Source organism: Mesoplodon densirostris, chromosome 12 (assembly GCF_025265405.1).
Source record: "Mesoplodon densirostris isolate mMesDen1 chromosome 12, mMesDen1 primary haplotype, whole genome shotgun sequence".
In the NCBI taxonomy this organism is placed as follows: domain Eukaryota; kingdom Metazoa; phylum Chordata; class Mammalia; order Artiodactyla; family Ziphiidae; genus Mesoplodon; species Mesoplodon densirostris.
The window spans coordinates 14,259,792-14,274,935 of record NC_082672.1 but is presented as its reverse complement, the minus strand read 5'-3'; the positions used below and the strand labels follow the sequence as shown (position 1 = coordinate 14,274,935).

At 36.4% G+C, this 15,144-nt stretch overlaps 1 protein-coding gene across 1 annotated transcript in view; it reads right to left on the bottom strand.

Annotated features, from left to right (window-relative positions):
- LOC132499746 (nesprin-1-like) overlaps nucleotides 1-15,144 on the bottom strand; it is a 102,552-nt gene that overhangs the window by 55,754 nt on the left and 31,654 nt on the right. Inside the window, exons 4-5 of the mRNA XM_060114312.1 lie at nucleotides 9,639-9,731; nucleotides 8,570-8,748 (exon numbers count right to left, since the gene is read on the bottom strand). Coding sequence (XP_059970295.1) covers nucleotides 8,570-8,748; nucleotides 9,639-9,731 — 272 coding nt within the window. The remainder of the gene's footprint in view (nucleotides 1-8,569; nucleotides 8,749-9,638; nucleotides 9,732-15,144) is intronic.

Genomic DNA, 15,144 nt, shown 5'->3' with positions numbered 1-15,144 from the left:
ACAGGAAGACACTGGAACTCACCAAAAAGATATGCCACCTCCAAAGACAAAGGAAAAGCCACAATGAGACGGTAGGAGGGGCACAATCACAATAAAATCAAATCCCATAACTGCTGGATGGGTGACTCACAAACTGGAGAACACTTATACCACAGAAGTCCACCACTGGAGTGAAGGTTCTGAGCCGCACATCAGGCTTCCCAAGCTGGGGGTCCAGCAATGGGAGGAAGAATTCCTAGAGAATCAGACTTTGAAGGCTAGCGGGATTTCACTGCAGGACTTCTACAAGACTACAGGAAACAGAGACTCCACTCTTGGAGGGCACACACAAAGTAGTGTGTGCATATCAGGACGCCAGGGGAAGGAGTAGGGACACCATAGGAGACTAAACCAGATCTACCTGCTAGTGTTAGAGGGTCTCCTGCAGAGGCGGGGAGTGGCTCTGTCTCACTGTGAAGACAAGGACACTGGCAGCAGAAACTCTGGGAAGTACCCCTTGGTGTGAGCCCTCCCAGAGTCCACCATTAGCCCAAACAAAGAGCCAAGGGAGACTCCAATGTTGGGTCGCCTCAGGCCAAAAAACCAACAGGGAGGGAACCCAGCCCCACCTATCATCAGACAAGCAGATTAAAGTTTTACTGAGCTCTGCCCACCAGAGCAATAGCCAGCTCTACCAACCACCAGTCCCTCCCATCAGGAAACTTGCACAAGCCTCTTAGATACCCTCATCCATCAGAGGGCAGACAGCAGAAGGAAGAAGAACTACAGTCTTGCAGCCTGTGGAAAAAAAACATATTCACAGAAAGACAGACAAGATGAAAAGGCAGAGAGCCATGTACCAGATGAAGGAATAAGATAAACCCCCAGAAAAACAACTAAATGAAGTGGAGATAGGCAACCTTCCTGAAAATGAATTCAGAATAATGATAGTGAAGGTGATCCTGGACCTTGGAAAAAGAATGGAGGCAAAGATCGAGAAGATGCAAGAAATGTTTAATAAAGATCTAGAAGAATTAAAGAACAAACAAACAGAGATGAACAATACAATAACTGAAATGAAAAACACACTAGAAGGAATCAATAGCAGAATAACTGAGGCAGAAGAATGAATAAGTGACCTGGAAGACACAATGGTGGAATTCACTGCTAAAGAACAGAATAAAGAAAAAAGAATGAAAAGAAATGAAGACAGCCTAACAGACCTCTGGGACAACATGAAATGCACCACTATATTCGCATTATAGGGGTCCCAGAAGGAGAAGAGAGAGAGAAAGGACCAGAGAAAATATTTGAAGAGATTAGAGTTGAAAACTTCCCTAACATGGGAAAGAAAATAGCCACCCAACTCCAGGAAGCACAGAGAGTCTCATACAGGATAGACCCAAGGAGAAACACGCCGAGACACATAGTAATCAAATTGGCAAAAATTAAAGACAAAGAAAAATTATTGAAAGCAGAAAGGGAAAAACAACAAATAATACACAAGGGAACTCCCATAAGGTTTAACAGCTGATTTCTCAGCAGAAACTCTACAAGCCAGAAGGGAGTGCCATGATATACTTAAAGTGATGAAAGGGAAGAACCTACAAACAAGATTACTCTACCCAGCAAGGATCTCATTCAGATTCTGTGGAGAAATCAAAGCTTTCCAGACAAGCAAAAGCTAAGACAATTCAGCACCACTAAACCAGCTCTACAACAAATGCTAAAGGAACTTCTGTAAGTGGGAAATACAAGAGAAGAAAAGGACCTACAAAACCAAACCCAAAACAATTAAGAAAATGGTATTAGGAACATACATATCAATAATCACCTTAAATGTGAATGGATTAAATGCTCCAACCAAAAGACACAGGATTGCTAAATGGATATAAAAACAAGACCCATATATATGCTGTCTACAAGAGACCCACTTCAGAACTAGGGACACATACAGTCTGAAAGTGAGGGGATGGAAAAAGATACTCCATGCAAATGGAAATCAAAAGAAAGCTGGAGTAGCCATACTCATGTCAGATAAAAGCGACATTAAAATAAAGAATGTTACAAGAGACAAGGAAGGACACTACATAATGATCAAGGGATCAATCCAAGAAGAAGATATAACATTTATAAATATATATGCACCCAACATAGGAGCACCTCAATACATAAGGCAAATGCTAACAGGTATAAAAGAAGAAATTGACAGTAACACAATAACAATGGGGGATTTTAACACCTCACTTACACCAATGGACAGATCATCCAAACAGAAAATTAATAAGGAAACAGAAGTTTTAAATGACATAATAGAGCAGATAGATTTAATTGATATTTATAGGACATTCCATCCAAAAACAGCAGATTACACTTCTTCTCAAGTGCACATGGAACATTCTCCAGGATAGATCACATCTTGGGTCACAAATCAAGGCCTCAGTAAATTTAAGAAAACTGAAATCTTTTCCCACCACAACGCTATGAGATTAGAAATCACTTACAGGGAAAAAAACATAACAAACACAAACACGTGGACGCTAAACAATACGTTACTAAACAATCCAGAGATCACTGAGGAAATCAAAGAGGAATTCAAAAAATACCTAGAGAGGGCTTCCCTGGTGGCGCAGTGGTTGAGGGACTGCCTGCCGATGCAGGGGGCGTGGGTTTGTGCCCCGGTCCGGGAAGATCCCACATGCTGTGGAGCGGCTGGGCCCGTGAGCCATGGCTGCTGGGCCTGTGCGTCTGGAGCCTGTGCTCCACAACGGGAGAGGCCACAACAGTGAGAGGCCCGCGTACCGCAAAAAAAAAAAAAAAATACCTAGAGAAAAATGACAATAAAAAAACAACGATCCAAAACCTATGGGATGCAGCAAAAGCAGTTCTAAGAGGGATGTTTATAGGTATATAAGCCTATCTCAAGAAACAAGAAAAATCTCAAATAAACAATCTAAACTTACACCTAAAGGAACTAGAGAAAGAAGAACAAACAAAACCCAAAGTTAGCAGAAGGAAAGAAATCATAAAGATCAGAGCAGAAATAAATGAAATAGAAACAAAGAAAACAATAGCAAAGATCAATAAAACTAAAAGCTGGTTCTTGGAGAAGATAAACAAAATTGATAAACCATTAGCCAGACGCATCAAGAAAAAGAGGGAGAGGACTCAAATCAATAAAATTAGAAATGAAAAAGGAGAAGTTACAATAGACACCGCAGAAATACAAAGTATCCTAAGAGACTACTACAAGCAACTCTATGCCAATAAAATGGACAACCTGGAAGAAATGGACAAATTCTTAGAAAGCTATAACCTTCCAAGACTGAACCAGGAAGAAATAGAAAATATGAACAGACTAATCACAAGTCATGAAATTGAAACTATGATTAAAAATCTTCTAACAAACAAATGTCCAGGACCAGATGGCTTCACAGGTGAATTCTATCAAACATTTAGAGAAGAGCTAACACCCAGCCTTCTCAAACTCTTCCAAAACATTGCAGAGGAAGGAACACACCCAAACTCATTCTACAAGGCCACCATCACCCTGATACCAAAACCAGACAAAGATACTACAAAAAAAGAAAATTACAGACCAATATCACTGATGAATACAGATGCAAAAATCCTCAAAAAAATACTAGCAAACAGAATCCAACAACCTATTAAAAGGATCATACACCATGATCAAGTGGGATTTATCCCAGGGATGCAAGGATTCTTCAATATATGCAAATCAATCAATGTGATACACCATATTAACAAATTGAAGAATAAAAACCATATGATCATCTCAATAGATGCAGAACAAGCTTTTGACAAAATTCAATACCCAATTATGATAAAAACTCTCCAGAAAGAGGGCATAGAGGGAACCTACCTCAACATAATAAAGGCCATATATGACAAACCCACAGGAAACATCATTCTCAACGGTGGAAAACTGGAAGCATTTCCTCTAAAAACAGGAACAAGACAAGGAGGTCCACTCTCACTACTATTATTCAACATAGTATTTGAAGTCCTAGCTATGGCAATCAGACAAGAAAAGAAATAAAAGCAATACAAATTGGAAAAGAAGAAGTAATATTGTCATCGTTTGCAGATGACATGATACTATACATAGAGAATCCTAAAGATGCCACCAGAAAACTACTAGAGCTAGTCGATGAATTTGGTAAAGTTGCAGGATACAAAATTAATGCGCAGAAACCTCTTGCATTCCTATACACTAACAATGAAAGGTCAGAAAGAGAAATTAAGGAAACAATCCCATTTAGCATTGCAACAAAATGAATAAAATACCTAGGAATAAACCTATGCAGAAAACTATAAGACACTGATGAAAGAAATTAGAGATGATACCAACAGATGGAAAGATATGCCATGTTCTTGGATTGGAAGAATTAATATTGTGAAAATGACCATACTACCCAAAGCAATCTACAGATTCAATGCAATCTCTATCAAATTACCAGTGGCAATTTTTAAAGAACTAGAACAAAAAATCTTAAAATTTGTATGGAGACACAAAAGACCCCGAATAGCCAAAGCAGTCTTGAGGGAAAAAAACGGAGTTGGAGGAATGAGACTCCCTGACTTCAGACAATACTACAAAGCTACAGTAATCAAGACAATATGGTACTGGCACAGAAACAGAAATATAGATCAATGGAACAAGATAGAAAGCCCAGAGATAAACCCATGCACCTATGGTCAACTAATCTATGACAAAGGAGGCAAGGATATACAATGGAGAAAAGACAGTCTCTTCAATAAGTGGTGCTGGGAAAACTGGACAGCTACATGTAATAGAATGAAATTAGAACACTCCCTAATACCACACACAAAAATAAACTCAAAATGGATTAGAGACCTATATGTAAGACCAGACACTATAAAATTCTTAGAGGAAAACATAGGAAGAACACTCTTTGACATGAACCACAGCAAGATCTTTTTTGACCCATCTCCTAGAGTAATGGAAATAAAAACAAAAATAAACAAATGGGAACTAATGAAACTTAAAAGCTTTTGCACAGCAAAGGAAACCATAAACAAGGCAAAAAGACAACACTCAGAATGGGAGAAAATATTTGCAAATGAATCAACAGACAAGGGATTAATCTCCAACATAAATAAACAGCTTGTGCAGCTCAATATTAAAAAAACAAAGAGCCCAATCCAAAAATTGGCAGAAGACCTAAATAGACTTTTTTCCAAAGAAGACATAGAGATGGCCAAGAGGCACATGAAAAGTTGCTCAACATCACTAATTATTAGAGGACTGCAAATCAAAACTACAATGAGGTATCACCTCACACCAGTTAGAATGGGCATCATCAGAAAATCTACATCAACAAATGCTGGAGAGGGTGTGGAGAAAAGGGAACCCTCTTGCACTGTTGGTGGGAATGTAAATTGTTACAGCCACTATGGAGAACAGTATGGAGGTTTCTTAAAAAAACTAAAAATACAATTACCATATGATCCAGCAATCCCACTACTGGGCATATACCCAGAGAAAACCATAACTCAAAAAGAGTCATGTACCACAATGTTTATTGCAGCACTATTTACAATAGCCAGGTCACAGAAGCAACCTAAATACCCATCGACAGACTAATGGATAAAGAAGATGTGGTACATGTATACATTGGAATATTACTCAGCCATAAAAAGGAACGAAGTTGGGTCATTTGTAGAGATGTGGGTGGATTTAGAGACTGTCATACAGAGTGAAGTAAGTCAGAAAGAGAAAAACAAATATCATATATTAATGCATATATGTGGAACCTAGAAAAATGGTACAGATGAACCGGTTTGCAGGGCAAAAAAAGAGACACAGATGTAGAGAACCAACGTATGGACAGCAAGGGGGGAAAGCGACCAGGGGCGGGGGTGGGGGTGTAATGAATTGGGAGATTAGGATTGACATGTATACACTGATGTGTGTAAAATGGATGACTAATAAGAACCTGCTGTATAAAAAAAAAAAGAAAACTAAAAAAAAAATTAAGGTGGGTGTAAATAAGTGAACAGCTGATAAATATTCGTCATGTATTAGATATTTTCTGATTTTCTTAAACTTTATTGTTTTAGACATTTTCAAAAAAGAAATATATAAAATGTTTTCCTAAATATTCACCATGTTGGAACAATTAACAATGGTTTGTTACATGGTCTTCCTCTTTATTTGTTGAATACACACACACACACACACGTATGCACACACACCTATAATGTTTTGTATTAGATCAAACTAGTAGGTGATATTCCTAAAAAGCTTTAGTCCGAGCCTCTGAATTGTAGATACAAAATCAAAGAAAATTTAGATACCTCACTTAAAGAAGTGATACAAACTGAAAGAAACTTAGATACATCAGTTAAAGAAGTACATCCAGTTTATAGGCTAATACATATTTGCTTCAGGTTATTTTGAATGGGTCTGTATACACTTGTCTTCATTTGTTTGGTCATATTACTGATTTTTGTCCTAAAATACAATTGTTCTTAGACATTTGAAAAGAAGCTATGCAAATGTCAGACATGCTTTCATTTCTGACAGTACAGATAGTAGATGAAATTGGTAAAAAAAAAAGAAGAAGAAGAAGGGGGATTAACTATCTTGTGTTACTGAAACAGTTTTTTGATTTACTTATCAAGTGTTTTGAAATTTTATATGAAAACTGAATATACTCTGACAATTTGGTGTTCACTGGATGTTTTATCCTTTTTCGCCATCTTCAGTCTTGTGAGTTGGATAAACCTTCACACTACGGAGTCTCACAAATTATAATTTTACAGACATGTCATATACTGAACTAGGTACAGATTCTAAAGTTATTTTATCCATGTCAGGTAAGAAATTGCTTGAAAAATAGTGTAAAATAGCTTTTAGAAAAATTATCAACAATGTGGTAGCATGACAGAATCATGTGTTCATTCCAGACTATTCATGGCAGAAAGCGGTCATCTCCCTAAATCTCTACAATTTATGCAGCTGTTAAATAAATGGATCTCATTGAGGTGTTGATAGGTGGAGAATCCTTGGGTTCACAAATCTGGACATTTATACAGGTAAGGAAAACACAACTTCCATCAATGTTACAAACATACAAGTTGCAGGAATGACGATTATTATTAGACCCCTGCACATCATGTGTGAAACAAAACTTATGCAGGAAAACTCCAACATCACTGAATTTGATTTTATTTCAAGCTATGTAATATTAAATGAAAATTTATTTACTTTGTTTATTTAAATGCTGTGTAGAGCAACAGACAACAGAATATCACATTGACATTATTACAAAGTTTTATCGTGATAGCATCGTGATATATGTTGTAGCATGTGGTCACCAGTCCTCTCCTACCCAACATGTTTCTTCTCCCTGCTTGGTTAAGCTGCAGAAGAGATTAGTAATACCCACTGTAGATGGAATGCAAAGAGCATGCCAGCAATGTGGGGAGGGCTTTTAATTTCATCCCTATGAGAGTCCCAAGAGCCACAAAGCTTTGCTTTCAGAAATATTTTTAATTGCAACTTGAATCATAAAAATATACCCCAAATTAGAAAACCATCAACACACTTTACAAGTTAAACAAAACTATATAAGTTAGTAACACTAATTACATCTTCTCTATGTTTATTTTTTTCTCTCCTTATTTTTGCTCTTCAAACTCTTTAAAAATAGAACTTCCTGTGTTTAGTGCCTCAGTGTTTTATAATGATAAGTACTTGTTTACAACTATTTTCCAGAAGGAGAGAATTAGATGTGGGTTATATCTAGGCATGTGAAACAAAATAGAAAGTGAGTTAATTTTACATGTCATTTAGGAGAATCTTACAAAAACACAACTTCTAGGTGAAAAGATCTTATTACTTACCACATCTGACCACAAAATATTGGTATGATCAATTGAAAAGCCTATTGAAATTGCTATGAGAAAGTACTTTTTGAGAGTAGTAATTTTATATCCAGTATCCTCACATATATGTGCACACATGTAAATTTATTATGCTTAGAAGCAAACTCCCAGTCCATATAGCTGGAGCTGACAAAAGAATGTACATTCCAGATAAAAGATAAGATCAAAGAAAACATTAAAAAATAAAATTGCTAGAAAGTTTCAAGGTATACAAACAAATATGATTATTTCAGAATGTGGATCTTAGTCCACAATATTATTAAATAGAACTCAATAGTCTTATGAAGAGATAATCACGTTTAAACCTCTAATTTATTTGTGTAAATATTATCTAGTAGCAGCAGAAAATCCAAACAATGACCTAAATGGAACTAGTCCTCATGCTAATCAAATGTAGGGATTAAACAACTTAATTGGGTCCCATCACACAAGTGAAGAAGGAATTAGTTTTATTACACCATTTTTCTAGAGTATCAGGGATGCTTTCTGTTTACATTTTAATTCAAGGGAAGAGTGAAATGAGAGCCGAAGCAAAGCCATTCATTCATATGTCTCCACAAATTTTGCAATCACTGGAATGTGCACTCAGTCATAAACTGATAACTCAAATCATTCAAGGGTTTCTAATTTAAACAAACTCCTTCTTGGTACTTACTTGGCGACTGTGTACTGGACCCATTTTAATAAAGCCTTCTTAGCATTTCCTTGGATCTTGGTGGCCACCTTCCGTTTGCTTGGGGGGCTGGTGGTCTCAGAGCTGACCATGCTGTCCACGGAGGATGTGCTGCTGGATAGAGACTGCAGCTGCGGTAGGTTGCTGGTCAACTCCTCAATCTGCGTGTGCATCAACAGTCGGCAAAACGTCAGCGTTATCTTTGTTCTTCTCTTCTCAGGTGGTTTACTTTCCCAACTTGATTGACCTTAACACCCTTAACCTCCCAACAATATAAGCTCTTAAAGGACACAACCAATGTCTTACTCCTGTTTGCACACATCTAAAATGGGACCTTGTACACAGTAATGAACACTTGTTAAATACATGCATGAATGAAGAAAACAAAACCTAATGGTTCTCTAAGCTCAAAGAATGTACACACCAAGAGTGAATCCTAATGTAAACTACAAACCTTGAAATGATGGTGATGTGTCAGTAAAGGTTCATTAATTGTAACCAATGTTCCTCTCCCATGGGGGATACTGGTTAAGGGGAGGCTATGCATGTGTGGGTACAGGAGGTACATGGGAAATTTCTATACTCTTTGCTCAGTTTTGCTCAGAACCTCAAACTGTTCTAAAAAATAAAGTCCATTTCTTTAAAAAACAATGTGACAGCTAGAAGAATTATCCCAGAGAGAACAGCAAGTTAATTTCTCCCCTTAATGTCTAATAGGAGCATAGAACCTCTCCCTTCCAGAGGACAAAGAAAAACTTCCTGAACTCTTTTTACACCAATATTTCATCTCCATCGTGTTCTACCCACTTTTCGGATTGGGTACCTGGCTGAGTTCTTTGGGGAGTTCCATATATAACACCTTAGCGGAGAAAAAGAAGGCATTTTCTGCCAACAAAAACCAATGTACATGTGAAGGTCACATCTCTGCTAACTTGAGGTTCAGCCGCAAAGGTACAGAAAATGAGGTCATTATTCATCATTAAAATGTCCACCACTACCTCCATCTGTGACATTTATATCAACTGAAAAGGGAGCTGAAGAAGTACAATACCTGGAAATACAGAATAATGGTCCACATCAATCCAAGAACTATGGAGGGTCGGCCATCAGCTATATCAGTGGAGTTAATGTTGACTAATTTAATCTGTTTAAAAAGAAAAACTGTACTAGTAATGTACTAGAAGATTACAGACCATTTAATTATGCAATAAGTAGCACTTTACTAGACATCAATAACATTTGGTCATGCCTGTGCAGCAGTACACAAGATTAAGCAGGGTGAGCCATAAAAACATGGTTTCAGTGGAAATTTCAGGGGCATTCATTAGGCGCACACAATAAACACAACTACAGAATGAATTTCAAAAACTGGTTTAAAGTTGAAAAAAATATGACATCATGCGAAGAATTACCAACAAAATGCCAGACAGGAAAAAAAAAGGTTATTCTTTACATTCAGAGGTTGACTGGAATGTAAAAGAAACTGTGAGGGGAAGTTTTAGAAGATGCGTGCTTACTTTGAAATTTGTTACCAAATAGCATGAAACTTATGTTCTCTTTTACCTATAAAAGTCAGGAGTTAAAAATTCTAAAATTTGTACTAACCGGTGATCCTCTGTACATGGCCTGACATGAAAAACAAAGGGAGAAGATGATACATATACATAAATAGTCCTTCAAAATCCACATTATTTGTTCAAAGGTAATAAAAATGCAAGTGGTAAATTTAGAGCATGATTTGAAGAATACATTTTAAAGATAAAGGAAAGGCAAGAAATAGTTAAGAGAAATAGTTAATTATTAAGAGAAACAGTTAAGAGAGTAGAAAGAGACTGGGGGGATTCAGTTCCCTACTTTGGGGCACTGACAACTGTAAAGCACTCAGAATTAATCTGTCTACAATTATCCCCAATTATTCATTTCAATGTCTTCCCAACTATGAGAAAGTCCCAGGAAAATAGACATGTATGGTAGGTCTAGCTCAGTCAACCTCTATAGAATACAATTAGCTGCTCATCCTCCTCTTCATAATCCCTGGACAAATTAGAAAAAAACTAAAGTACTCCTTAGACTTCTAGCTCAATAATTCTCAGCCAAGATTTAATAAGGTGTGATACTAAGATAAAGTTCAGAAGTTTGTAAATAGCTTACTTTTTAAAAAATATCAGAAGCAAAATCAGCCCACAAACACCTTACTCTTGAGTAATTAGTTTAAATTTACTAGTTATACATCTGAGGAGTAAAGTAAAAGCTAGCACAAAAGTCATTGTAAATAATTTGAGATATACCCATGGGATTTTATCTCACTGCTGAAGTTCATTCATCAGGTTCAGAGACAGAAAAAAATTGAGAACTTCCACAGATCACAAGATTATATGTCTACTTCTTTTAAACCTAGCACTGTGTAAGATATAAAAATACTTGTTGGTGGAAAATAAAGAATGTCACATTTCTTTAATCTTTTATGACAGAACCTATTACAATCTTTATAATCATTTTGATTGCTCCATTTTACAATTTCTCCAGAATTTTCACTATATCCATTTTAGTATCCATGGGCCACAAATTTATAACACATGTTAATAAACACAAGATTAATGCCTTTCATAGAGGACAAATTATTTCTCTTTCCTTACATATCATTCTTTTTTAAAATGAAATTGAGGGCTTCCCTGTTGGCGCAGTGGTTGAGAGTCCGCCTGCCAATGCAGGGGATACGGGTTCGTGCCCTGGTCTGGGAAGATCCCACATGCCACGGAGCGGCTGGGCCCGTGAGCCATGGCCACTGAGCCTGCGCGTCCGGAGCCTGTGCTCCACAACGGGAGAGGCCACAGCAGTGAGAGGCCCGCATACCGCAAAAAAAAAAAAAAAAAAAAATGCAATTGAATATATAAGTTGAATTTCCTACCTCAACCCAGCTCCAACTGCACTTTGAAGTTTATACATTCAGCTTATTATAGAACCTGAAGATATTTTGCTCAATTTGTGAAGAAAAAACGTTTTTCAAAATTATTTTCTTTCTTAAAAACTTAAAAACCATAATGGGTTTGGGGAGCACAGGTTCTTTGTTTTACCTCCTCTCCCTTGCAAAATCGTATGAAATATACAATAAACTTTTAATAGCCCTAAGATTGTGGGATGGGCAATAGAGACACATCCAAAGAGACTGAAGAATTCCAGAAACCAGAAAGGATGAATCACATAGATGGACCTCACCTCAGACCTTCTGAGACAGAAAATAAGGAAGGCTGCCTAAGAATCTGTTTTAACAAAACCTCTAGGTTTGGAGAAGTTTGATTTTGTAAGCCAGAGGCCCGAATGGACTGAATTATCTTCAAAATTCACATATTGAGGCCCTAACCCCCAGTGTGACTGCATTTGGAGATAGAATCTTTAAGGAGACAATTAAGATGAAACAAGGTTATAAGAGTGAGCCCTAATCCAATAGGACTGGTATCCTTATAAGAAGAGGAAGAAACATCAGAACTCTCACTCTCACTTTCTCTCTCTCTCTGCACACACACACAAGAAAGGTCACATGAAGGCACCGCGCCAAAGCAGCTGTTGTCAAGCCTGGAAAAAAGGAGGAAATCAACCCTGATGACACCTTGATCTTGGACTTTCAGCCTCCAGAACTGTGAGAAAATACATTTCTGTTGTTTAAGCTATCCAGTCTGTGGTATTCTGTTATGGCAGCCATAGCAGACTAATACAAGGCCCACAGACATTTCAAAAAAATATTTGAATTATTTGGGAAAAATTTCAAAAAAAATTAAATAAAAATTCCAGACTACCAGCTTTTCTTGATACATTGGAAAACCTAATTAATAGATGCATCACCACTTTATGAGTTGTTTTCTACCTATATATATACAGGTAGCCAAATACCTGCATTATTTAATAAATAACTTAAATAAATTAAATAAATAATAAGATTTCAAAAAAAATCCAGACTACTGGCTTTTCTCATTCAATTGTTAAACCTGGGATCACTGTGCTTGCATTTCATCGAGGTAACTCCAGATGGAATTATTTGCTTCCTTCTTCTAGACAGTACGTGGGGCTACTCAGTTATCCTGCTACCATGATCAGCTTCTACCTTGCTTCATCGTTTACATCATCTATCTGGACCTCACAGGAACCTAAATTTATGTCCTTGTGTGCACTATGGCAAGCTTTAGGAAACGTGGTCAGTGACTGGCTCCTTGTATTACTATTTAGAATGATCCACCTGACACCTCATTGGAGAAAAACTTGTGGAAAGTAGTGATGAATCTATTCATTAGAGCCAAACTTATGCAATTCTTATCAAATACTAACGTATGCCTTTATTCAGTAACCCTGTAAACAAGTGGAAAATAAACACAATGGTAGGGTTTTCATCAGTAAACTTGAAAAGTGCCTTCATTATTCCTTATCCGAGTACTAAACAAATCTTCTATTGTCTAAAGAAAAAATCTAAATGGAGGACAAAGTAAATACAAAGGTTAAAGACAAATTCTTGAAAATATATTTGAGATTTAAGTTCTTAAATTATAAAGAACAAAAATAAACAGTAAGAGGGAGGGCACCAAAGAGTCTTCAAAAACTCATTCTACCCCACTGTCAATTATTTTGTGAGCCAATGGGGTGAAGAAATGCAAGAAAGAGAAGCCCAAAACTATGTATTTCAGGTAGATTTAAAAAAAAAATCAAAGTAGTTAGGGATTTGTGGGGACAGAAAGGAAATACTTTGGATTTTGTCCTGAGACTCAAATGCATTACTTTTTGCCCTTAGTAAATATAATATTTAAAATCTGAATCCTCTACTTTTTAAAAAGTTATTCAGGTTTGTTCTGTGAAAATGGACCTGGTACAAACAAGTCTTCTGTGAAAAGAACTCTTTGGTTCTCTTTACAAACAATGCCTTTCATGGGTTAAGTCATTAAATTTTCTCCAAGACATTAATTAATAAGAAGAATTTTGTTTTCATATTCTAGCCAGTGAATACACATCGGAACAAAGAAGGACACTATTGTTATATAGCCAAAATGGAAGATGAAATGACTGGGAAAACTCTATAAATAACCTATTAAATAAGGCTTTTTTTTTCAGCTTTCCATGAAAAACTCATGAAGTGAGAGAAGGAAGAAGAGAAACACTCCATTAAAAATGATGTTAAAGTGACCTGGAAACAATGTCCAATATTCTACTAGAAGCTAAGACTGTTTTTCTATACCATCTTAATGCCTAGAATCTCTCTTTGGTGTGAAGTTAGCACACTTGACTGAACTTTATACTGATTCATTATACTAACAACTCATCAAAATGTAAATTATTTAAGAGCCAGAATCTAGTTTTCTTTAATTTTCCAGAATTAATATTTTCCAGAATTCTCATTTTACAGAAAGTATTCAATTATGCATTTGTGGAATAAATGAAATAATTTATTGCATATAGACAGAGAAGTAAATAACTGAATCATTCTATTTTCCAGAAGTATCTGGATATCCATTTATAAAGCTGGTTTTGGTATTGCCAAACACAGACTTCCTGAATTTCCACAAATTAGAAAAGGCTAAAATCTAAAAGGATTGGTGCAACCCTTCTGGAGGGAAATATGTCAACACCTAACAAAACAAAATACACACTTATGTTTTGACCCAACAATCATACTTCTAAAATTTTACCCAGAAGATACACTTCCAATAATACAAAAATACTTATGCACAGTTATTAATTGCATCATCATTTCTGTTTGAAAAATGCTAGAAACAACCTAAATGCTCATTCATAAGAGAGTGGTTGAATAAACTCTGGAACATCCAGACCACGGAATACTATGCAGCTGTAAAAATGAATGAGGAACATCTCTGTGAACTGATTTGAGGGATTTCCAGGATATACTGTTAAATGAAAAAGGTAAAGTGCACCTGGTGTATCACTAGTATGCTTCCTTTGTATAAGAAAGAAGGTGGTGTATGAAAATAACCTGCTCATTCCTGCAAAAGAAATACAGGAAGGATAAATCAGAAATTGGAGAAACTGGTTACCTAGAGGTGAGAAAAGGAGTAAAAGGAAGGATAATGGTAATAGAGAAGCAAGGATGAGGAGGGAATGCCACTTCTCTAAGTGTAACTTTTACTCCTAGAATCATAATAATGTCTCATTCTCTAAAATAAAAAATAATTAAGGCCAACTAGGATGTGTGTGGGGTTGCCCAAAATGGAATATAACTCTATTACTTAACTCTATTACAAATGAATAACATAATCACACTGAAAGGATGGGAGAACAGAAGTGACCTAGGTAAATCTGGACAACAGTCTCTTGACAGTATATTGTAATGTTGAAGACCAAAAGAACTGTACACAAATACTGTTCTCCAGTTAATCAATATGTTTCTCACAAAGGTGTGGGTTAGCAATTCTGAAACTATTTTATGTGTATACACTAGGGATGAAAAAGAAGAGAATATATTGTAGATGAGAGCCAGGTTTCTCACTGTCAGAGAAAACAGAAAGAAATCATCATGAAATGGACCTTGTGGTATTGGACTGAAATCAGAAGTATCAATT